This window comes from Canis lupus, chromosome 11, assembly GCF_003254725.2.
Source record: "Canis lupus dingo isolate Sandy chromosome 11, ASM325472v2, whole genome shotgun sequence".
Lineage (NCBI taxonomy): Eukaryota > Metazoa > Chordata > Mammalia > Carnivora > Canidae > Canis > Canis lupus.
Window position 1 is genome coordinate 56,391,827 of NC_064253.1, and position 25,094 is coordinate 56,416,920.

At 36.9% G+C, this 25,094-nt stretch overlaps 1 protein-coding gene across 5 annotated transcripts in view; it reads left to right on the forward strand.

The window, feature by feature from the left end:
• The window catches only part of STX17 (syntaxin 17), a 71,634-nt gene that overhangs the window by 41,545 nt on the left and 4,995 nt on the right, over positions 1–25,094 (forward strand). For 3 of the 5 annotated variants that reach the window (XM_025433070.2, XM_035697281.2, XM_035697282.2), the window contains exons 4-8: positions 509–734; positions 8,268–8,383; positions 8,459–8,509; positions 17,004–17,090; positions 17,836–24,249. In XM_025433070.2, coding sequence (XP_025288855.1) covers positions 509–734; positions 8,268–8,383; positions 8,459–8,509; positions 17,004–17,090; positions 17,836–18,075 — 720 coding nt within the window. In that variant the 3' untranslated portion in view covers positions 18,076–24,249. Of the gene's footprint in view, positions 1–508; positions 735–8,267; positions 8,384–8,458; positions 8,510–17,003; positions 17,091–17,835; positions 24,250–25,094 lie in introns of those variants that run through there. The other 2 variants (XR_003130081.2, XR_004803963.1) reach the window with 2 other exon arrangements.

Sequence of the window (25,094 nt, forward strand, 5' to 3'; positions counted from 1 at the left end):
TAATTATACATCCATACCATGGAGTACAGTATACCCATGATGGTATTGTTACATCACTGGGGTGAGGAATAACAAATTATAGATTATCCTGCACATGTTATCCATTTCATTGTAAAAGGAAAGTCTATATATGTTAATGTTTGCATGAGCATTGGGAAATGTGTAGGAGGACTGGGTTAAAAGAGGTGGTTGGATTGGTGAAGAGGGAAATCATTAAGTTTTTCTTGATATGTTCTACACTGTTTGGTTTATTATGAAGAGTGTTTGTTACCTTTGTAATAATCACATTTAATGAAGGAAAAAATGCTAAATAAATTCAAAACATGAGAATATGAGTTCTTAAGCTCAATTTGATTAAAGACATGAAAAATAGAAAAATGTTATAGGTAGCTTTTGTTGTAGAGGACACTGGAAATCATTTCCATTCGTGATCATTATCACAGATTACCTCTGAAAATAAAGGTATTTTAACAGATGGTGGCTTTAATGATTTTTTTTTCTTTTATAGCAACTCCGTTCCAATATTCGAGAAATGGAGAAACTTTGTTTGAAAGTCCGAAAGGATGACCTAGTACTTCTAAAGAGAATGATAGATCCTGTTAAAGAAGAAGCATCAGCAGCAACAGCAGAATTTCTTCAACTCCATCTGGAATCTGTAGAAGAACTTAAGAAACAATTTAATGATGAAGAAACTTTACTACAGCCTTCTTTGACCAGATCCATGACTGTTGGTGGTAACGTACTAAGTCTTACTCTTGTTCATAGTAATGCAGTTCACCATCTTGTATAACTATTGCAGATACATAAGTTTCCAGGGATCACGTCCTATTTCAGTATGTTGAATTCTTGGACCCTGGGCATGCCTAGAAATTCATGTAGAGGGGATCCCTGGGTGGCTCAGTGGTTTAGAGCCTGCCTTCCGCCCGGGGCGTGATCCTGGAGTCCCGGGATCGAGTCCTGCATTGGGCTCCCCGCATGGAGCCTGCTTCTCCCTCTGCCTGTCTCTCTCTCTCTCTCTCTCTCTCTGTCTGTCTCTCATGAATAAATAAATAAAAATCTTAAAAAAAAAAAAAGAAATGCATGTAGATAAAGTTTCATGGGATAAAAATTTTGAAGCTATGCTATATAGAGTGGAACTTCTAAGTACCTATTTGTCTATATATTGAAAATTTCATCCTAATTTGCAGAGGATACCCCCTTCATGTCCGGGTGCAAGAGTAGCCTAACCAGGCATACCTCTTTCTTTGGCATTCTGATTTTCTTTCATAGGGACTTTAGATCTATCAGCTCAGTTTTCTGAATTTAACAGACAACATTAAAAAAAAAACAAAAAACAAACCTGCATTGAGGGTCATGCTATCAGCTTTTGTGAAATGGTACTCTAAGAAACGGTCCAGCAGAACTTTTCATCATATCTTTTTTAAGAATGTAACTGATAATTGAACCCTGAAAAAAAATTCTTGGTTTAATACATAATAGTACTTGAAAGCAGTTGGTCTTTTTAAAATCTCATTAAAAGGATATTGGCTAGAATAACTGATAAGGTTTCTCTACTTCAGTTATTTACTGGAATGCTTACGTCTGAATTTTTTTTAACTACCAAAAGCCAAAGTTTTTAACTGTCCTGGCTTTATTTTATAATTGCTCCCTTCATTTTTCCTTTTTTGTTTCCCTTTTAATTTATGCTATCTTGTTATATTTTGTATGTTCTAAGATGCTTTTAAATCTTAATAAATTATAAATTAGAATCTAAGAGATGTTATACCTGTCCAGTTTTCACCATTTCATGTATGTAGGAGGCTCTTATACCATTCCCTGTCTCCAAAACCAGATTATTTTTGACGTTTTATTTTCAGTGCTAATGATCCAGTAATTCATAGGGAAGTCAAAATTGAAAAATTAGAGGAAACATTTAGGCCATCATCCAGAGTTTCTTTGCAATCTTGCTTTTACTATATCCTGAGTACCTAGCACATAGTACATAGTGCTTGGCACATAGTAGACCATTAATAAATGTTTCATAAATGTGAGAGAATAAGTACTTTTTTAGAGGCAGTTTTGTAATTTCAGATGTACTATACTCACTACACTCTGTGGATAACCAGTACCTAAAGTGTCATTTAGGATAGAAGGAGATGTTACCACTCAGCCCCTTGGTTGAAGAATATTTAGGAATAATGCCTTTTGATAGTTTGTAGCTACTGTTTATGTTATTCTGTGTGTATTAATCACCACCATAATGATGCAGCTAAATGCTGTTCATATCATTTAGTGTGAACCTGATACTTTATGTGCATGTATAGAGAAACTGGGCTTCCATGTGATTAAGCAGCTCTCTTATCTACCTAAACACTGTGACAGTTGTGAGGACAGTAACAACAATGAAGATATGTTGGTTTTTCTGGAAAGAGTCGTTGATATCAGTCTCTTGCTATTTAGTTTTGAATTGCCCATCACCAGCAATTCCTTCAAAAACAAAAGGTTTGAGTTCTGAGGTTTCTCACATATGATACTATTCTAATACTTGGTCTTATTTGCATTTTATTACTGCATTATTTGAGTTTCTGCCAGTGGGACTCAACAAACTTGGGTTTGGGCTCAACAAACTTAGGTTTATATATCATCAGAGGAACTGGGTGATTATGAGAAGAAGGCAGTTTACATAGTTTGCTGGCAATTAAATTTCTCTGTAGGAAAGCTGACAGGTATTAATATATATATATATATTTATGCAACATTTGAGGAAGCACATGTACAGAGAAGATGAAAAAGATTGAAGCAGAGCCAGAGGATGAGGAAGAAGAAATGACAAAATTCATTTTCCAACTCTTTTGATTCTTAGATTTCTCAATTCATGGAACATCAAATCAACTAAAGACCTAATCACTTGCCACTGGGAAAAACTACATGATTAAATTTCTATAACTAGTGCTGATTTGATTGAGACGGTCATCTTATTTATAAAATACCTAATTTATACCTAAAACAATGTGTAGAATTTCAAATTCCAAATGGTCTACTGGTGAGATAGTACTTTGACTTTGAATTCATTGCCAACATTAAGCAGTTAAAATGACCTGTCTCACCAAGTGCCTGAGAATTTCACCAAATGAGAAGTTCTACTAGGTTGCCTTAAATCCAGAATTATTATTAACAAATAATTGAGAGGATGGGAAAGAAGAAGAATAAAAACAAAGCAACTGATTTACATAAGACCTTAAGAGTAGGATAGGAATTGGGTTTGTTCCATGTGTGGTCTTCTAGTTATGGACTCTTTTCTGCAATTCTACATGTTTTTATCCTGTGCTTTCTGGTTTTTCTTTGTTTTTGCTTTCAATACTCATTTAGTAGTGACAGCCTATACAGAAAAAATGTGTTTGATTTGCATAGAAGTTAAATGCCTTAAAATACTTCTTCCTTTAAAAATTCAATCTGATTCTAAATAAATTGGTTGGAAATATCAGCAGAGATTCAGGAGCAATGTTGCCACATTTCCATGAGTGAGATCAAAATACAAAAATAGTTTTTCATTTACAGATAGAAATAACAAGTAGAATAGGGTGTTTTATGTTCTCTGGAGAGTAAAAGAAGCTTATTAAGTTTAGGGGGAAGCTGTGATGATTTTGCTGCTTCTTTTGTCCAGATTCTGAGAGTTCCTAAAGCAAATCTTCTCTGCCAATCTTGCTTGATCTGAGAAACTCCCTTCTGTCTCACTTGTGTGTCTAGTTTCATTTTTAGCATATTGCTTCCCACCAAGAGAAGTGATGAACCTACAAATTTGATTTGTATTTAGAAAGATATATCAAGTCATATAGAGTGAATCAGGGCTTCTCTCCATCTTTGTCTTTCTTACTCCCCTTCCAGCACATACAGTTCACCAGTGCAATAGGAATAGAATCTTATTACATTTTAAACAAATACTCAGAAAAGAAAAGAATCCAATCTTAAAACTGCTGGGAACTTCAGACCGCATATTGAATTTGATGAAATATCAGATTTTATCACAGGTATATATACATGTAGTGAACAGTTTTGTGAAGCACGTGGATAGTTTTGTATATTATTAAGAAGATATGTTTTCTGTTGGTTTTAATTTTCTTAAAAATACTCCTTAAGCCATGACTTAGAAGTCATTTTATTTGGCTAGATAGGTTGGTATTCATGATCAATAGATTAATTTCACTATTTTTAAACAGTCAGAACACGAAGAATTCAGGAAATGCCTTTGAATTAATTTAGATTTATAATGAAACTTTTCCTCACATATTGAAGTTTAGTGGAAATTTCTTCTGTGTTGTATTATAATTCTTTGAAGAATCATTGCCTTTCATGAAATACAGAGAGAAAGAGAATGTTTGGTTGTATAGAGAGAAGGGAAAAGTCTTATGTCTGTGTTATTAGCTTCAAATAAGAATATCTTCATGTTTATTTGAGTTTGAAGTCAATAATAAGATTTTAAAACTGGAGTTTGAAAAACTGGGGAGTGATATATGTATTCTACATGTGTTCTACATTCTTTACACTTGCAGTTGTTTGCGTGTGGATGGAACTATCTTAGATTATTTCATCATATAAAACAATAGCAATTTGAGTTCTGTGCACAGGGTGAGTACTTCATCCTTCTTTCCTGCAGCTATAATCTGTCTCACTGTTTTCCCTCATCACGTCTGTAGCAGTTTCTAAAAGTTCAAAGTCAATAGATGTTCACTGAGGTAGTGATTTCTAAAATAAGCTGGAATAAATGAATTATGGAAGTTGTAGAAATTAAAGGATTTCTTTCTTAATTGTTAGTTATGCCTCAGATTGATTAGTGATGTTCAGAGTTGTAAGTTTACAGCAGGATTTTCCATGGAATAGAACAGATTTCTTTGTTCTAAGACTCCATTTGAACTAAGATGCATACGCAATTTGGTTTCAAGTGAGACGTAAATGACTTAAACACTTCTTATTTTTTACCAGAGGAAATCTGTTAGGTTTACTTAAAATGCCAAACATTTCCCACTCCTTCATTTTTTAGATCAAGAATTTATGTATGACAGTCTCCCCTCATTTTGTTATATACCCTGGTATACTCCATTTAAATCCTCTATAATAGCATAAAGGTTATGGCTTATAAAAATCCTTAGAGTGGATGTTGTAATTATAAAATTCTGCTTTACATTTGGTCTGTTAATGATAACAAAGTTATCATTATTCATCATCCTATTAAAGAAGTTGGAGTTCTTATTACAATAGAAATATTAAGTGGAAGAGCGGTCTTAGAGGAATTCATTTATCTTGATTGATGGGAAAATGAAAGTGTCTTTATGTGATAAGTTAGGACATAGGATAAATAACTCTTTTAAACATTTGTAAAAATCAGAGAGCTTTTAAAATATTGGATACTTGCCATAATGTTGTAATGTAAAACTTTATCTGATGTTTTTGCTCTTCAAGATAAGGAAATGTATTCAGATAAGCTAAAATTCAAAATTAAAAGAACACTGTCAATTCTGATAAGCCTACGAAATATTTTTTAGTCAACTGACTATGCCCTTCCTAAACAATTCAAACAGATTCTTTTCCTCGAGAGGTAAAACATTCATAAATTTCAAAAGTAAAATAGTAATGCAGTTTTATAAAATGCCATTCAGTTATAGACTAGGATGAAAAAGAAATTGAGAAGATGAACTTAGAGTAATGACTTTTAGGAGTAGATAAGGTGTCATATGTCATTATGTCAAGTCTTTGCATGTAACACTTTAGTAGCTCTCTACTGTCTGCCAGATAAGGTACAAAGTCTTTAACTGGTCTATGGTTAAACCCCTCCTAACCATCTATATAATATTCTATGTTTGTAACTCTGTGTCTTTTATTTCATTCTTTGGCAAGACCAACCTGCTGATTTTATGTTAAGGTTTATCTTTTCTTCTTTGAGGGCCTTTTTTGTGCTGGTCTCTCTATGTAGAATTTATATTCCTATTTTCTTTGTCTTGTAAGATCACCTATTTTGGGACGTTGTCTCATAAACTGCACACCACACCAAGCTGGGTCAGATGCCATCCCAAACTTAGAATACCCACAGAATATTGTATGTACCTATATATGATTATCTAAATACCATTGCAATCTCTTACTGTTTTAGGATTTATCTCTTTGTATGTCTAACTCTTCTAGAATATAAGTTCCTTGAGAACATCTACTTTGTATTACTCATTTTCTCATCTTTGGTACCTAACACAATACATAACAGTTGTCAGGTAATATTAAAGTGGTAGATATTTTGAATTTGAAGTAAGGAGGACAAAAGGAATTAGACCTTCACATCTCTTCTTTCCATTTCCACTGCCACTGTCCTCAAACAGGCCATCATCATTTTGCACTGGACATACTGCAAAGTCTCCCAACTGGGTTTTCACTCTCTAATTTTTTTTTACCTTTCAACTTTATCCTTAATCTATTCTTTACACTACAGCTATGGTTCTCTTTCTAAATCTGAAATCTGATTATGGCACCCTCCAGCTTCCCAGTAGTTTCCAGCTCCTTTTAATAGTTCCATATTGATCTTATGAGAAAAACAGAATTCTTTAACATAGTTTACAATGCCATGAATAATGTCACGTTAGATTTCTAAAAGAGCTCAACATTTGCTTTTCTCTTTCATAGTCTGTATTTCAGTTCCCAAACCTATGCATGTATCATTCTCCCTGACCTGAATACTATGCTTTCCCCTCCACCTTTGCCCCAGTTCACCTATGTAATTTCTGTTCATTCTCAGGTTTCAGCTTCAAAACCTCCAGCTACTCTCCCCTCCCCACATCTAGGTTAAATACCTCTCTTCTGTGCTCACCAGCATTACATATTTATTCATATCATAGTTCTTATCAGACTATACTGGCCTTGCCTGTTAATATAGTGTATTGTACATAATATGGTAAGTTCCATTAATAATAGTAACAGTAGCAATGCCTATTTATTGTAGTAGTAACTACTAAGCCACTTATACTCAATATTTAAGCCAGGCACAGTGCAAAATAAATACCTATCACCTTATTTTATTTTATTTTAAGTTTTTATTTATTCATTTAAGTGATGTCTACACCCAGTATGGGTCTTGAACTCACGACCCCAAGATAGAGAATCACATGCTCTTCCAACTGAGCCAGATATCATCCCTTTCACCTTATTTTAAAAATGAGGACAGGGCAGAAGTTTAGCGCCACTTTCAGCCCAGGGCATGATCCTGGAGACCCAGGATCGAGTCCCACATTGGGCTCCCTGCATGGAGCCTGCTTCTCCCTCTGCCTGTGTCTCTGCTTCTCTCTCTCTCTCCCTGTGTGTCTCCCATGAATAAATAAATAAAATCTTTTTAAAAAATAAATAAAAATGAGGACAATGATTCAAAGAGCTAGTAATTAGCCAAACCAGAATCTAACCCAGGTCTTTCTGACTAGGCCCATGCTCCTAACCATTGTACTATGTTGACTTCTGGAGCTGTTTATATGGTTTACCACTGTGTCTATAGTACCTTAGCATACCGATTAGCATTTACTAGGCATTCTGTACATATCAGTTTAATGAATGAATGATAGGGAAAACCAATACAAGGAAATAAAAACTTGAAGGTGGAGTTTGGAGTGTAAATTAATTCATCATCCTAGCAGTTTTACTGAGGAAGGCTTTAGTGGATTGACGACTTTTCAAAACTCAGAAAAGAAATAGAAGCAATGGAGACATGGGCTAGAAAAATGAGTCTGAGAAGGAGGATGACAATATGTATGAAAAGATCTTCATGGTAAGAGTTGTTCATTTGATAACAAATTTATTGTTACCCCAAATGGCTGATTTTCATTGTTAAAAAAAAAAAAAAACAAACATGATGTCCCTACTTGTAACACCTTCTGAATCTGATATTTATTACTAAAATATCCAAAGGAAAGGTTAATGATTTACATTGAAAGTGTGAAACCTGTTTCTAGTGGGTCTCTTCATGGAATGTTGGCCAAATAGAATAGTTCTCCTTCTGTGCTTCTTCCACACTGAGCTCTAGTTATTCAGATTGGGTAGATGGCATTTGTAGCTATCTTCTTGAGATTTTTTGTAGAATATTTGTTACCCTTGGAATAATCTGCCCATAGATACATCTATTTTTATAGAATAATCAATTTACTTTTAGCCTGAATTCAGTTAGTTAGCATTTTACATGGGAATTGTTTTACAAAATTGATTTATGCTATCTGCTTTCTAACAAAAGCCCATAAACTAAACACGAGGCTGTGTTCATCCAGGAACATTTCACACTGCTGAGGCTGAAGCTGATCCTCAGACTATGACTCAGGTATATGCGTTGCCTGAAATTCCTCGAGATCAAAATGCTGCAGAATCATGGGAAACCTTAGAAGCGGTATGTTAAAAATTCTTTTTGTTTTGGTAGCTGTTAGGCAAAAAAGTAAGTAACTTTCTTCTCTCTCTTTTTAAGGATTTAATTGAACTTAGCCAACTGGTTACTGATTTCTCTCTCCTAGTGAATGTAAGTATTTAATTGTTTTTGGCTCAGAGATGTTAGATTAATAAGATAAGAAGCTTTTATTAATTCCTAGGCTTTTGATTATAATTTCAATAGAAATTAGAATTTTTTTTTTTTAAATTATTTATGATAGTCACAGAGAGAGAGAGAGAGAGAGGGGCAGAGACACAGGCAGAGGGAGAAGCAGGCTCCATGCACCGGGAGCCCGATGTGGGATTCGATCCCGGGTCTCCAGGATCGCGCCCTGGGCCAAAGGCAGGCGCCAAACCGCTGCGCCACCCAGGGATCCCAGAAATTAGAATTTTTAAGACTGATGTTGAACCATGGATTGAAGTCCAATGGTCCTCAACTTCCAGATAAATTTAATAAACATTTATCAAATGTTTGTTATTTAAAAGGTACTGTGTTAGATCCTTGGCACCTGGGGTCCGACAGGGTTAGCTATAGAAGTAAATGAAGCCTATTCTTTGCCTTCAAGGACTTAATAGTGGCTGTTGATAAGGTTGGACCCCTAAAACTGAAATTTCAAGCATGATTATTAAGTGCAAAAATGAGGTATGAAGGGAGGTATTATCAGCTTTAAGAGAAGCATTTTATTCCAAGGGAGAGAGGCAAGGGTTGTGAGATAGAAGCATTAGGATAGCTTCACGAGATAGGTAGCATTTGCTTGAGCCTTGAAAATTGAGTACAATGTCCACAGATGGGAAGTGGGGAAGGGTGCGTTTGAAAACAGCTGAATAAAGACATGGAGTACACAAGTGTATGGCCTTTGAAGAACGACAAGTATTGCAGTAATAACCAAAGCATGAACTACTATAGGCAGGCAAAGCAAGGAGTGTGCAGGCCAGAATGAGGTGGCATTGAAGGCCATACCAAAGAATTTGAACCTAAATTTGTAGATATTAGGGAGCCAGTATAGATTTTTGAGCAGATTAGAGTGATATGATCCATTCTGCTTGAGAAAGATTACTGTTAGCAGTGTGAATTATGGCTCTGGGAAGGAGGAGATAGTAGGCAGGAGGACTAGTTAGAAATCAATAGCAAGAGTTTCACCAAGAGCAATGGCAATACAAGTATGAAGGTAAAGGACAGCTAAGAGGTATTTCTGGGGTAGACTTAGTAGAAATTAGAGGAAGATGGAAGAGTAAAATATTAAAGCTTATTCTGCATAATTGCGTGGCCAGTGATATCAACATAGATGAAGGAACATAAAGTAGATTTGGTGGGAAAGACAGAACAGGTTTTCTGTCATTGTTTTTTCTAAATTATTCTTATGTTTCCTTCCCAGGAGGTATAGGAAGGTTGGATGTAAGTGTGTGTATATCTGTATGCACATACAGGAACAAACCTGTGTCTGCTCATGCTTATGTCTAGGTTTAGTCCTTTGTTCTCAATCAAACTGTGATTTGGGGTTTTATATATATATGAATTATGGTTTCCCTGACATCTGGCTTTCAAGTATAAGAAATCCCTAGATTACACAATATTGGAACTAGCACTGCAAAGGACTTAATGAGGCCAGCTAATCTAATTCTTCTGTTCTTGCCCCAGCTTCTCATATAGATGGTTTTTCACCTCTTTTTGAACAATTATAGTACAGGAATACTCTATACTTTAGCCATTCCATTTGGAGACTCTACCTCTTAGAAGTTCTTCCTGATATAAACTCTGCCCTGTAATAACTTCCCATTGGTACTTTTGCCCTCTTGGAACCATATACTGAACAAGTTTTGTCATTTTCTCATATAATATTTTTCAACTTTTTGAGGCCAACATTATCCTTCCTCACCCTGTCCAACGTCATCATATTTTTTTTTCTTTTAAGAGCTCTTAATTCTCAAATGTGTTCTTTCTAGAATGTGTGATTCCTAGGCTTTTCAGTGCTAATCCCTTCATCTGCTTGTTTTCTAGTTTTTATATTTTTTCTTAAAATCTAATGCCTAAAATTGAACATCAGTAAATTGTTTAAAGCATTTTCCTTTTTTGATGCTTCTAAATCAGAAGAAGCAAAATGCTTGAAGTTTCTGGATTAGGTAGCTATACAATCTGTCAATATACTTGCATATAAAAGGGAACGATACAAGAATCCCCAAATATTTGTTGTTTCAGAATCAAGTTTTATTCAGTTATTTTAACTCTCTGATTTAATGCTGTTTGTAAAATCTGTACATGTATGGTTCTGCAAGTATATACATTTGTCAAAAATCATTGATATCTACACATAAAAATTTGTGAATTATAATGTATATAAGTTATACCTCAATAAAGTTGATTTAAGAAACAAACTAAACATGTCCAAAGTTCTCATTCCAGACAAATACATTTCCCTTCTAAAGGGATAGGCACATGAAAGGAAAATTGAGGGCTTGTGGCCATTTAACAATTATATATCCAATTAGGTTACGTAAGCAGCTCCCAACCCCTAATCTTAGGAAGATTTGTGTAGGAACACTTTGGCTATAGCCATGGTTCTATACAAATGTCCTATTTATTATAATCTGTGTGAGGCCATGGGACAGAAAGCTATTAGGCAGAAGCTCAAAGGAGAACCCCTGATTACTATTCCCAGGGTAATTGAGTTCTCATGACCAAATGGTCAGGACTCACAGAAGCTCCATTTAGGCACCAAATGACTTGGGAACATAAGCAGAGTGACCACATCCTCTAATTATCATCACATGGATGTGATAGATTCTAGACAAATTAGCCATGTATTTTTGGAGCCCTTTCTATGTGCATAGTACTGTGCTAAGTAGGCTCAATGAAAAGTACAAAATAGTTTAAAAAAAAATCAGGGGGCCTGGGTGGCTCAGTGATTGAGCATTTGTCTTTGACTCAAGTCATGATCTGGGATCCTGGGATCGAGTTCCACATCGGGCTCCCCGCAGGGAGCTTGCTTCTCCCTCTGCTTATGTATCTGCCTCTTTCTATGTTCTCTCGTGACTAAATAAATCTTAAAAAAAAAAAACAACAACCTTATAGGATAGTCTTGATAATGGCATAACATTGTGAATGTACTTAATGCCACTGAATTGCACACTAAGAATGGTTAAAATAGTAATTTTTATATTATGTATTTTTTTTACCATAATGAAAAATGAACCTGCAAAGCCATTGAGAGATCCAGGTGTGATCCAATAATAAACTAATATCTACTAAGCACCCTGCTTCAGTTTTCTTCAATCTTTATTGCTCAAGTGCCCTCTTCTCTTCCTGTAACTGTGGAACTAGCCTTTTTTCTTGTCAAGGGGAATTTAAAGAACTCTGGGCCTGTAGCCCAGTGGCATGTCACCCTTGCTGCTGGTCCAGTTTTGTTTCTCCCTTCTACCTTATTCCCTATGGTTTTTACTCTGGATACCTAAAAACTGGATTGTAAAGGATTAGATCAGATCAATCAGATTTATTACCTATTTGACCTTAAGAATGTTGTTTGACAACAATGTGCTTTATAAAATTGTGGGACGACTAAATGAGATAATGTCTTTTACTTCCCATCTCGTTTCCTTTCACTGACCCCCAACTGCACTCCTGCCTTTGTCCTTCCCTTATAGGATTCCCTCTTTGGCTTTTCTTTTTTTTAAAGGTTTTATTTTTTCATTCATGAGAGACAGAGAGAGAGGCAGAGACATAGAGGGAGAAGCAGGCTCCTTGCAGGGACTCTGATGCGGGACTCGATTCCCAGGCCTGGGTTCACGACCTGAGCTGAAGGCAGATGCTCAACCAGGGTTACCTGAGCCACCCAGTCATCTCCCTCTTTGGCTTCTTGCTTAGAGTTTTACTTCTGCCACCACTGTTACCTTTAGACATTTTAGTACTATAGTCTCTAGAGTCCCTCTCCTATTGTTGAATCCCATGATATCAACATCCTACTTTCCTACTCTGTTTATCACCTACTCTAGGTCAATATAATCCTGGACTCTGTCTGTATATAGTAGTCTTTGTATGTTTCTGAGCTTTTCTGTGTGTATTATTTATTGGCTATGATTAAGAATTATAGATTACATACTTTTGGACTTAAAAACCAGGATAGCTCAGTGTTACCTGGATTGACCAAGATCCAAGATTAGAGCTAGCCTTAAAAGATAGCTAGAATTGCGAGAGTCAGGAATATAATAAAGGAAAATAACTGCAGTTTTGGCAATAACTTCTTAAAGAAACCCATAGCTTTTTTGGCACATTAATAAAACCATACAACGACTAGCAAGACTCTCCAAAGGAGAGCATTTTTATTGATGTAAATAGATTTGCATGGATTTTTTCAATGTATTATGTTGCTTGATAAAGAGGATGCTGGTTATACAAGTGTCCACAATAAGCATTCAAGGGAAAACTGCATTCTACTTGACCAACATTAACTTAATAAATTACTTTTTTTTTTTTTTTTTTTTTTTTTCAGAATCTTAGATGCTCCTACAACTGCTCATTAAGATTCAATTATTTTTTCAGGAAGATAAAGGGCCCTAACTCAGTATTTTTAAAAATGAAATTCATAGGCATATTCTTAGTCTTTTGAGAATTCTTTTCCTTTAAAAAAGGGAAGAGTCTTTATATTACTTTACAGAAACACTAGTGTCTTTCCTGTATGGTTTAACTCTTTGATAAAGGGATGCTGAGAATATATAGGAGGGGCCAAAGTATAAAATGTCAAGAAGGGAGTTTGAAGATTGTCAAATGTGGGAGACCCAGACAGAGGAAAGCAACATAAGCAAATCAGAAGCACAAAGGGGAGGTTGGTAGGTATATGGGAGGAGACTTCTGAGCCACTATCATCAGGAAGTTGGTTTCCTGTACTCTGCAGTAAGGTGGTAGTTAGATGGTTTGGCCCAGCATAAAGAACCAAAGACACGGTGAACAAGTCTGAATGGAATCTAGTTTGGCATTCTTAGACAGTGACTGACAACTGGCACTGGTTTGCTGCTTAATTATAATTGTGTCATTGATCTTCTTTAAATTCGATATTTATGAAGCAGAATTTGAAGATATGGGCAAAGTTTGGGCTTCACACCAAGAAAAATAGGGGAAGAAAAGGCAAGTCTGTATAACTGAGGGACGGTTGTGGATCCCAGGAGAGGGACTGGTCTACCCTCTGCCTTATCTCCATGTCCACATTTAAGCAAGCTTCCACATGTCGGTGATTAAGTATTCAAGTGTGGGCTACTCCTCAGGGTGAGACAGACCTCATCAAGTATTGGTGATATCAGTGATAAGGGAGCATCAGTGATCTCAGGCTTCATTTTGTCTTGTGGTCCTTTCTCAATTATACCAAAAGATTTTTGTGAAAAAATATTTAAATTATTTTTAAATTTTTATTTATTTAAAAAGAAGAGGGAAGCCTGGGTGGCTCAGTGGTTGAGCGTCTGCCTTTGACTCAGGGCGTGATCCCAGAGTCCAGGATCGAGTTCTGCATCGGGCTCTCTGCAAGGAGCCTGCTTCTCCCTCTGCCCATGGCTCTGTCTCTCTCTGTGTCTCTCATGAGTAAATAAATAAAATCTTTAAAAAATAAGAAAAAGAGTCATAGAACTGAATATCCAACCTTTTTAAGAAGGAGTATCAAAAATATTTCTCTGAGGCGATGAGATGAAACAGGGTATAGAAATGACAATAAGTCTAGCAGGCTCCATCATCTTGATGGAATTACTTGGGGACTGAGAGAGAGGAGGAGACATGTTGGGTTTTTTTCCGTCTACCCCTCAGCTCATCAAGAAGTGGAGGCTGATGGTAACACCTGTGATTTATCTGCTAGCACAAACTTTCAGGCAAAAATGGAAAGTGTTGGGGGTGTCCCAAATGGAAACAGTGATAGAAATTCAGTGTCATGGGGCACCTGGGTAGATCAGTAGTTGAGCGTCTGCCTTTGGCTCAGGTCGTGATCCCAAGATCCTGGGCTCGAGTCCCACATTGGGCTCCCTATAGGGAGCCTGCTTCTCTATGTCTCTGCCTCTCTCTGTGTCACTCATGAATAAATAATTTTTTTAAAAAATCTTAAAATTCAGTGTCAAATCCCGGTAGGCTGGAACTGGAGAGTACTATGCTAAGCAAAATAAGTCAATCAGAAAGAAAATTACCATATGGTTTCACTCATGTGGAATATAAGAAACAGCTCAGAGGTTCATAGGGGAAGGGAGGGAAAACTGGGAAAAAATCAGAGGGAGACAAAACATGGGAGACTCTTAACTACAGGAGATTGAGGGTTGCTGGAAGGAAGGTGCTGGGGGTGATTGGGTAATGGGCATTAAGGAGGACACTTTAATGAACACTGGGTGTTATATGCAACTGATGAATTACTGAACTCTATATCTGAAGCTAATATAACTATATATTGGCTAATTGAATTTAAATTTAAAAAAAGAAATCCCAACAGGTTGGGTATTATTAGTGTTGGCACTTATGCTTCTGTGGGTTGGAAAAAGAAAGCTAACATTAAAAAGTTTATTATATGAGGAAAAGAAAAACAATGAATGACTAGGAGAGATCTAATGTTTTAATGCCCAAGAATTTTCAAGCGTCATAGGAAAAGGTTTAATATGCTTTTTAGAAAAGAAAGATGGGAGCTAAGCTTTCTTGAGAAGATCATGACTTGTTCTATTTTTCTCCTCACACTCTACAGACCCTATCTCATTTTAGCCTCACTTCAACTCCCTGAGGTATATTATCCTTATTTGAGAGATGAGAATATTGACACCTGGAGAATTTGAGTAATTTGTCCAAGGGCACACAGTGCTGGGATTTAAACACAGGACATCTGTCCAAAGGTTGTGCCCTTAATCCCATTGTGTGGACTTGCAGTATCACTTGGGAACTCATTAGACATGCAAATTCTCAGGCTTCACCTAAAGTCTACTGAATCAGAAACTCTGGGTGTGGGACCCAGCGGTCCATGCTTTAATAAGTCCTCTGGGTGATTCTGGTGTGCACTCACATGCAGGAATCACTGTTGTACTTGTCTCTGACAGAAATGTTCAGAAGAAAACTGATAAAGGACTTGTTTAGGGGTTGTGTTAGAGATTGCAAGATAGCAGGGGAGAATACAGGAATGAAGCGATACCATGAAAGGTCTACCAGTGAAAAGGTACATACTTGGTGTATGAGAAGGGAAGGAATGTCAGTAAGGCTGATAGGAAGCAACTGTGGGGAAAAAATCAGCTGTGTTGTTACATGTTCTTTAAGATGGTTGGAGTTAAGTGTAATATCTAATGCAGTGTAAGTTAAGAGGGAATCAAGTGCTTGAGGATTAAACTTGAATTATTTCACAGTCATTGTAAGAGTGGGATTTAGCTGGGATCAAAGAGGGATTCTCTTCCTTTTTTCTATGAATTAAAACAACAACAACAAAAAAAAAAAAACCTAGGAGTGCCTCGGTGGCTCAGTTGGTTAAACATCCAGCTCTTGTTTTTGGCTAAGGTCCTAATCTCAGCATCGTGGGATCAAGCCTCATGTTGGGCTCTGCACTCAGCATGTAGTCTGCATAAGGCTCTCTGTCTCTCTCTCTCCACCCCCTTCCCCATATGCACATGCTCTCTCTCAAATGAATTAATCTTCAAAAACAAATAAAAACCCTGGCCTATATATTGATGTGATGGTGGTCACTTGGGTTTTATACGTTTATTAGAATTTATCATACTGTACCCTTAAAATGGGTGCATATTATTGTATGTAAATTCTGTCTACATTTTATTTAAAAATTCCCATTGTTCCTGTGGCAAGTAATTGAGTTCCCATCCCTGGTGGTGTTTGAGCTGAGGTTCAGTAACCACTTGTGAGAAATGTAGTGGGGCTTCACCTCTGAGAGGAAAATCATTCCTTCTACCCAGAGGTTCTATGTGTCACAAGTGCTATTGTGTCAGCACAGGTGTTGCCTTTTTTTGTAGATTGCTTTATTAATATCTTTGATCTGGAACATCTTAACTTGTCATGATTTTAAAATGTATTAAAGTGTACAGGTGTGAAGCTCAGGACAGTAAATTCATTCAGTGCTCCCTACTGCATATCACAAGTAGAAAGTTTTAATGACAGATCAAACCAAATTGTGTTCTCATTTTTAAAATGTAATCATTTGTATTTATTGGATCCAGGGCATTTTATTCCTAAGGCAAATTTGCCTGTTTTAAATCTTTGACTCTTCAAAGAAGATAAGGAGGTTTTTTGTTTGGTTTTGTTTTTTTTATCATCAACTTCTACATGTAAATGCTTATTTGGATTTTTCTTCTCTTACAAAGTAGATTCATTTGGAGAATAATATGTATGTTTGAATTTTAGTGTGAAATGCTTTCTCCTTTAAAGGTGCCACCCTTTTATTATCTAATAAGTCCCCCTCTTTTTTTATGTATACAAGTGAATTTGTACTTTCAACATAGTTTATCAGACGCTATTAATGAAGCACTATTCAGACTGCAAGGCTACAGTACACGGGATCCTGATTACAGGAATTAAAATAGTGTGTATTGGCTGACTGCTGCTCCCCAGCAGGAACGCTCACTCATAATTCCTTTGCATCTAGTCTCAGCAGGAGAAGATTGACAGCATTGAAGACCATGTCAACAGAGCTGCTGTGAATGTTGAAGAGGGAACCAAAAACTTGGGGAAGGTAAGATTCTGCTCCTGCTGACAAATCAATGGTACTCTGGCTCCCAGGAATCTCTAGTATTAACCCAATTGATCTGCTCTCTTTAATGTGGAGGGAACCAGCAATTAAGGAAATAAGGAACAAATGACACATAGGTAGTGCAAGAAATCAATGACTGTTGTAATATTCTACTCTAAGATCCACTCTGTTGGGAGAGAAATTTTTTAGGGAATAAACCAAAGCCCTGCTATAAGGCATTTTGGTGTTATAAGGGAGCATTTGTAGAGGTTCAGATAGTGAAGTAGAGAGTGTTGGCGGAATCCAGTTGGGGCAAAAGTGTAAGGATGTGACGGCATGTGTGGAGTGCGACCGTCTATTTTCCATAGAATATTGCTTTTAGCCCCAGGTATACAGCACAGAATAATCTCTATGCAATGTAAAAGCTTTGGGGTATCTATAGTAGCTGAAACTGTTTAAATAAGCTTGCTAGATAGTTAGTAGATTGATTGTTTTGCAAGTAAAATCAATTGGCAGTAGTCTGCTTTTTATAGCTCATTTCTCTAAGTTCTGAGACCAGAAGCAATTGTAGTACCTGTGGAATACACCACTCCCCCCACTCCCCAATCTCTAAGGTTAATTATGTACCAAGAGTTAAAGAGGCATTGCCAGGAGTAATGAGAGGAAAATGCACATCACCACAGGCAGATATTCTCAACTCAATTTCTAAATTGAATTTTTTATTTTTTTTATTTTTTTTTTTTTACAGGCTGCAAAATACAAGCTGGCAGCTCTGCCTGTGGCAGGTGCACTCATCGGAGGAGTGGTGGGGGGTCCGATTGGCCTCCTTGCAGGCTTCAAAGTGGCAGGAATTGCAGCTGCACTTGGTGGTGGGGTGTTGGGCTTCACAGGTGGAAAATTGATACAAAGAAAGAAACAGAAAATGATGGAGAAGCTCACTTCCAGCTGTCCAGACCTTCCCAGCCAAACTGACAAAAAATGCAGTTAAAAACCAAACTTTAGTATTATTGGCGCCAACATGTCTATTCTAATGAGGACTTTTGCTGCTGTTGGACACTCAGCTTTTGGAACATGATTCTATCAAGATAGTGGCTGTAGATGCTCAAGTGGGATTGAACTGTGATGAGTGGATGTATTTTGTTGTTTGCTGGAGTGTTAACAGAGATGTTAGAGATTGAGGAGCCTGGACTGAGGGTGAGCTACGTTGTCAGGTAAAGTTTAAAGACTGCCAAGGAGCAGATTTTCTGCCTGGAAATGTGAAAAATGAATTTATAATATTGATAAGGACTCGAAATGTGTGGACATGATGTTTATTCCATAACCCTGACTTGGAGACCCAAAGGCTGAGTGTATTATAAGCATGCTTATTTATCTCCTAAATATAGGAGGTTATTTAGGCCTGTTAACAAAGAAAAGAATGGGGAGTTCAGGAGCCTTTCTTATCAAATAAGGAAATCAGGATCTGGTGAGGGGCAGGGGTGAACTACATAGTGGAATCCATTTGGTGAACCCTCTTGTGGCTTGGTCCACCTGTATTTTCTGATGAGGGACACTAATCATGTAAGAAAATGTAAGAAGTGTAAGAAGGTGCACTTCTCTTTGAGATATCTTAGTTTGTGACACAAGCTTCTCCTCTGAACTCTTCCTTCTGTCTCTTTAAATAAAGAACACAGACTCTCGAGTGATAGGAGACTATTGAGCCAGTCACTAAACTTGCTCTGTCAGCCTGTCTCTTTAACACCTCAAAGATCTAGTGCCCTCTGCCTTCCCTCCCTTGTAATTCTGACTCAGGGGGTGATTCTACCCATATGTACTGAGGACTTGTCTCATAATCTGCTTTCTTGTATTGTCTCCCATCTCTGTTCATCCTTTCCTGTAACCTCTAGGTTAAAGAGAGAAAGAAAAGAAGAGAAATCTCCAAATATTTCCAACACTGTTAGAGTTTGAGATAAAGAATAAGCAGAGGGTAAGGGCGATACCAGACCATTTCTTGGGACGTCTTACAATTTCAAGAGACTGATGTGCCTGCCACACAGGGAATCTCTGACCCTAAGACTTTTCAGCTGGCCCTTGGGGGAGCTAAGAACTAGCTTTCTACCTCACTTCTGTTACTACCATCTTTTTCCCCAGGCTTTGCTGTCTCCTGTGCTTTATTTTACTTTTCACAGCTGTTACTTCTTCCTAAGAATGGCATTCTTGCTCGGCTTTTCTCACACTCAAGATGATAGACAAAGCCTGTTGCCAAGATTGGTCCTGATGAAGGATTTGTGGTGCTAATCCCAACACTTGACATTGACAGCAAGCATGGCTCAGCCCAATGCAGTGTGTATCTCAAATAGCAAAAAGGTTTTAATTTTTTGAAAAAGAATTGAAAATAATAGGTAGCCTCATCCTGTACCCCCCAATTCATTTGAAATAGGAGGGAACCACCTTTTGCCTTAATCATTACTATTTTCTGGGGGCAGAAGAATGGATACCTATACCACAAAATGTGTGAGCTCAGGAGCCCCAATAGTCCTCAGGTGGCTGAGTGGTTTATTACTTCTCTCTTGCTGAGTTTACTCTTGATAATTTTTATTGTTTGTTTGCTACCTTTTACTTCTTTCTCTAATCTAGACAGACCTCTCTCACACTTTTTTCTTTTGACTCATCAATGAATTCTAATGAAGAGAAAGCACCATTTTTTACTGCCATCAAATAACTGGAAAATATCAAGTATTGCTATCTGCTGACTTGTATCTTCAGTAGAATGCCAAGAAGGAAGTGCTTTGAATAAGCGTTAGATTCTGATCCAGTATTTGATACTGGGTATCCGTAAGGTTGGGATAATTGCTTTGGAGCTCCACCTCTTTAAATATTTTCTGATTCTTGCTGTCCCTTTAACACAGGGTATTCAGACCAGAGTGAGGACCAGACTCACCCAGGTTGCTTAACTTCAGCCCCATAGGTAACTCTAACAATAGCCAATCTGGCCTGGTCAAAAAATTGATAAAATTTTTAAATTTTATGCCATATAAATTTAAATTTTAAATTTATAAAATTATAAATTTAAGGTATTAGTTACATCAGGATTCAGCTGTATCATTGAATTCTATAATTTCTAAGTGTTTTGGCTTTCAGCGTGGCCCAGTCTTCATGGCTCCATATCATTCCCACTCTGCCAGCCCACAATTGGCTACACTTTTTAGCCCATCATCTTTTTTTTTTTTTAAAGATTTATTTATTTTAGAGAGAAAGAGCATGAGTGGAAGGGGCAGAAGGAGAGGGAGAGAGTCTTAAGCAGACTCTGAGCTGAGCATGGAGCCTGATGTGGGGCTCAATCCTGAAATCATGACAGCCAAACCAAGAGTTGGACACTTAACTGCCTATGCCAGCCAGGTGCCTCTTAGTCCATCCACCATCTTATTGGCACTAGGGACTCATTATCCTGTCAGGCTAGTTTTACACTGAGAACTAGAGAAGAGAATAGGCCTATAATTGAAGCTTATATTTTGTTTGGGGATTTATTTTCTACCAGCCAGTTTGGGACACCACTGTATGTGCTCATATAAGCCTTTGATTTTTACTAATCAGGATTGGAATATCAGGAGCAGTCTTTATTTATGCTCAGGTAAACCACAGTCCTTTTACAAAGTCTTATCATTTAAAATTATTTAGAAATTGTATCTAATTTCCCCATAATAGAACATAATAGCTAACTTTTTGTAGAAATTTCTTGAAGTGTTTAATCAACTATAAATGATATACCTATAAAGTGTTTAGAGGTATGAATTAGTTAATATGATGCAGAAGCCAATCTTAAACTGAATTTAATGCCCTAGGTATCAGATTAAATTCATCTTTTCTGTGATTCATGTCTTATTTTTACTAGATTCAGATTAGAAGATAAGGGTCACTTTGATTAAGTTCTTAAAAATTATAGTGGTATAAACTTCCAGTTATAAAATGAAGTCACAGAGGTGGAAAATACAGATTAGGGGGAGAAAATATATAGAAGTTCATTTGAATAAATGCAATGCTCCTAAAGACTTTTTTTTTGTTTTTCTAAAGACTTTATGATCTAATAATACGAGAATTTCTCCCTAGAGACCTTGAAACTTTGTGGTTGTAACCCACGGTAAAAAATGCATTTACATCAGAACTCAGCATATGAATAATGGAACAATACCATTATGTGTAGTGTTCTCTGATGTTTTTTATTTCAGTTTTTAAAATATGGCTGGTTGCAACCTACCTATTGATTTCATAATCTACCAATGGGTTGTGACTCTTAGTTTGAAAAGAAGAAAACACCCTATGGAGGAACTGGTATTTATTGAATATCTTCTCTTTTCCAGGCACTTCACTAGGCATTATATAGGTACGGAAACTGAGTCTCAAAGAAGTTAAGTGACTTGAAAAGGGTTATTCAGCTGTAAAAGGTTGAAACCAGAGGAATGTTAACCAAGTCTCTTGAACTACAAAAATTTCAGTTACTCTCATACTTCTGTGTATAAAACTGATTCATTCATCCTGCTTCACCTAAACACCAGTATATTCTATAAGGCAGGCTTGCTGTGAAATTTCATGTGCCAACAATTTGTGGATTTTTTGTTTGTTTTTTGTTTTATCTTTTGTCATGAAGTGTCCTGCAGCCTCAAAGTTTTTAATAGTGGCTGATGCACAGTTACCTAGCTGAATTTGGTCCTTAGACTGTAAAATTAAAAATGTTTCTATCCCATCTACGCATCCTACAAATTTCCTTGTATTCCGTGAGTTATAGCCATCTTTTCAGTGTTTTTTTTATATATTAAAAATGAACTCTACTGTTTTAAAAATCTATCATAACTCATAGAATCAAATGATTACTGTCTTTTAAAATGGTACCCTTGGGAAGCCATGTACTTACTGCAGTGATGCTATATTACTTAGAACATGTTTGAAACTTTTCTTTTGGAATTGGCTCCAAAGACATTTTGCAAACCACATAGAAAAGCCATCTCAGCATTTTATTAGTCACGGATTACACTCCCTTGTCCTTATGACCTCTCCTCTCTTCCTTTCTCAGTTTTGCTTTTCTTCTGCTGGCTTAGTTCTCCTACCCACCTTTGCTGGAGCCAATAACCCAGAAAGCGGGTATGCTGGCCAGAGTTCCTGGAGCAAGAACTTTTAGTTTATATTGAAGCTGAATGTTATAAAGGGAGAATCCTACAAGTCCCAAAACCTTTGTCTGTGGGCTGCTTGTAAATGTCATAAGTAGTTTGCACAGGAGTAAGGACTGAAATGTTGATAATATCAATCACAAGAAGGTGAGGAATCTGGAAATAGAAGTATGTAATGTGCAGCATTTCTCTCCAGTGAAGAACAGAAACCAAACCAAGCCATGCTTTTTGTTAACTTAAAACTGAAAGGTGTTTCTCAGGGTCCCCTTTGCCCTTCATTGCTGCCACATAACATCTGGGAGGAAGGATGATGAAAAGCCTGGGGAAAAGGTTCTCTTGTGAAATGGACAAGTTCTTCTCTTGTGTTAAAGTACAATGTAGCTTTGCTCTCAGATACTTAGGAATATTAGACAATGTTCTTAGAATCAGAAGACTAATAAAAGGTAGGACATCTTCCCCATGAGCCTAAATTAATGTAAACAATTCAGGTTCTGTTTGTGTTTTTAACATTTCATTTTGTTTGTAACAGGTGGTTCTTGGTATTTATATTCGTTAATTTGACACCATTTTACAGAGAAACTTCTTTGGTATTATAAACAGTCAGTGGAAAAAGATGCATATTATTTTTCACATTACTACCCTCAAAGAAATTATTTATTTCCAGAGATAAGAAATATATCTGTGTAAATTCAAAAAAGAAATAAATTGAATAAAAAAAAATAAATTGAATAAAAATGATTTGCCCAAGATCAAAGCTAGTTAGCACAACAGCTAGAATTATACCAAGGTCTAAGAAAAAAAAAAAAAAAGCCAAAACCCTCAAAGTAATTTAACTGAGGTTTTGTTATGCTATATCAAGTTGCATGCTGAGGCTTATGGTCTTTCAGACCAGCTTAAATTCCAGATCAGGCAATAGCTATAGTGAAAAGAAAATAGGATGGGGGATCAGGAGATCAGAGTGCTAATTTTGGCTTTGTCTCTCCCATGCTAAGCTTTTTCTTAGTGTGGCTGCCTTCCTTCCCCTGTTCCAGCCAGGGATTCGCTAACTGTAAAGCCCAGCAGTTAGCAGCTTGACACTCTCCATTCTTCATATCTAGTCTCTCACTGGGTCCTGTCAATTGTACTTTGAATGTTAGTTGTATCCACTTCTAAATATATTCATGGTCATCACTCTAGTAAATGAGTATTACCTCATTCCCCCTACCTCATTTTCCCCAACTTTAAGCCATTCCTCACTTCACTGCCACGGGAATGAGAACCAGGTCCCTCTTCCATTTTTCTGCTGAAATAATTTCCAGTGGTTCTCCCTTGAATACTCAATAACGTTCAAACCCCTTAGGTTGGCCTTCACAGCTTTCCTTATTCTGGCCTTAGCTTTCTCTCTTCAAACTCAACTACTCACCATCTGACAGTGCCACTGAGAATCAGACATTCCATAAAAATGATTTTAAGGTTTTTAAAAGTTACAAACTGGTAATAAAATGTTTACATTTGTTCAGATGAAAATTCTGTAATACTGCATTTTACACAACTAGTCAGCCTGAAAGTTAAGGAAAATCTTTTGTCCCCCCAGAAGAAATTATATCCAATTTAACCTCCGAAACAATGTCAGTCTTGTCACCTGTGCATCCGATAGCCAGAGCATGGGGACTTTTCTTCAGCAGCATAGATACTCCAGCCTTGAATGGACCATTGTCTAGCTCCTGTGAGAAACTTGACTAATAAATATTTGAGAAGAACAACTCAAGATACATGTTATTCATACATTTCTCAAGTACTTGAGATTTTCTTGTATTATGGTTAATCATGAAAAAAAAATGTTTACCTGGACTTCATTAATTAAACACCCTAAGATATTTTCCATTTTATTGTTAAACCCTTGTTGTTAGCAAGGGTCAGCACAAGAAAAGGCCCAATGGTGAGAATTTCTACAAATTCTGTAAAGCTTACTGAATTCATTATGTTGTTGAGTGGTGCTTGTATAAGGAAACACGCAATAAATTCATTCAACAAACAGTGAATTGAATGCCTGTTGTGTGTTTAGTGCCAGGGCCATACATAGAAAAATGTTAGACCCAGAGAATCTACCCTCGTAAACCATTCAAGCTAATGAATTCTGATACATAAAGCAAATAAATCACGGTAACATGTGGTAAGTACCTTATAAGAGGAATGAACAAAGTAAGATAAGGCACCGAAGATGAAGTGGTTTGCTGCCTGGAATAAAAGGGGAAGGCTTGGTGGGACCTGTGCTATTGGAGCAGTACCTGAAAGAAGGTTTTGCCTGACTGAAGACAGAGTTGTGGGCTCTGGGGTGGCAGAGGAATTGCACGTACAAAGGGTTGAAAACATGAAAGAGGATAGCGTGCTCAGAGAAAAACCAAGGAATTAGATGTTGAGAGTGGTGAAGCCGGTAGTTTGGAAATAGAGACTAAGGTGGTTATGTATGTTTTTAATCTAATAATTCTTTGTTCAAAGGAATCAATGTGTTGCTTTGCATCAGATAAGACTTAGAATCCTCAGAGTTCTTCCTTTTAAGGCCTTCCTTGCCTGGGAAGTTAGTAAACCTCACCTTTGCCGGAGTTCTTGGTATGTTTGGCATATTTGCTTTCCTTTCCCACATGCAAGAAGTGATTTGTGCTTTCTTGTCTCTCTGCTGTGAGATCCTCTGCTTCATACTGAATGCCTGCTTTCTTCCTGTCCTGCTATTTATTCCATAAATATTTATTGAAAGCCCACTGAGAAAATAGTCATGAAATTTACCTGTTGGTGGCCAAGACTTTCATGGTCCAGTTTTCCATTTCTACAGGAGTATTTCTTAACCACTGCAATTCATTGGCTTCATTCACTTGTGGCAAATTCTGCA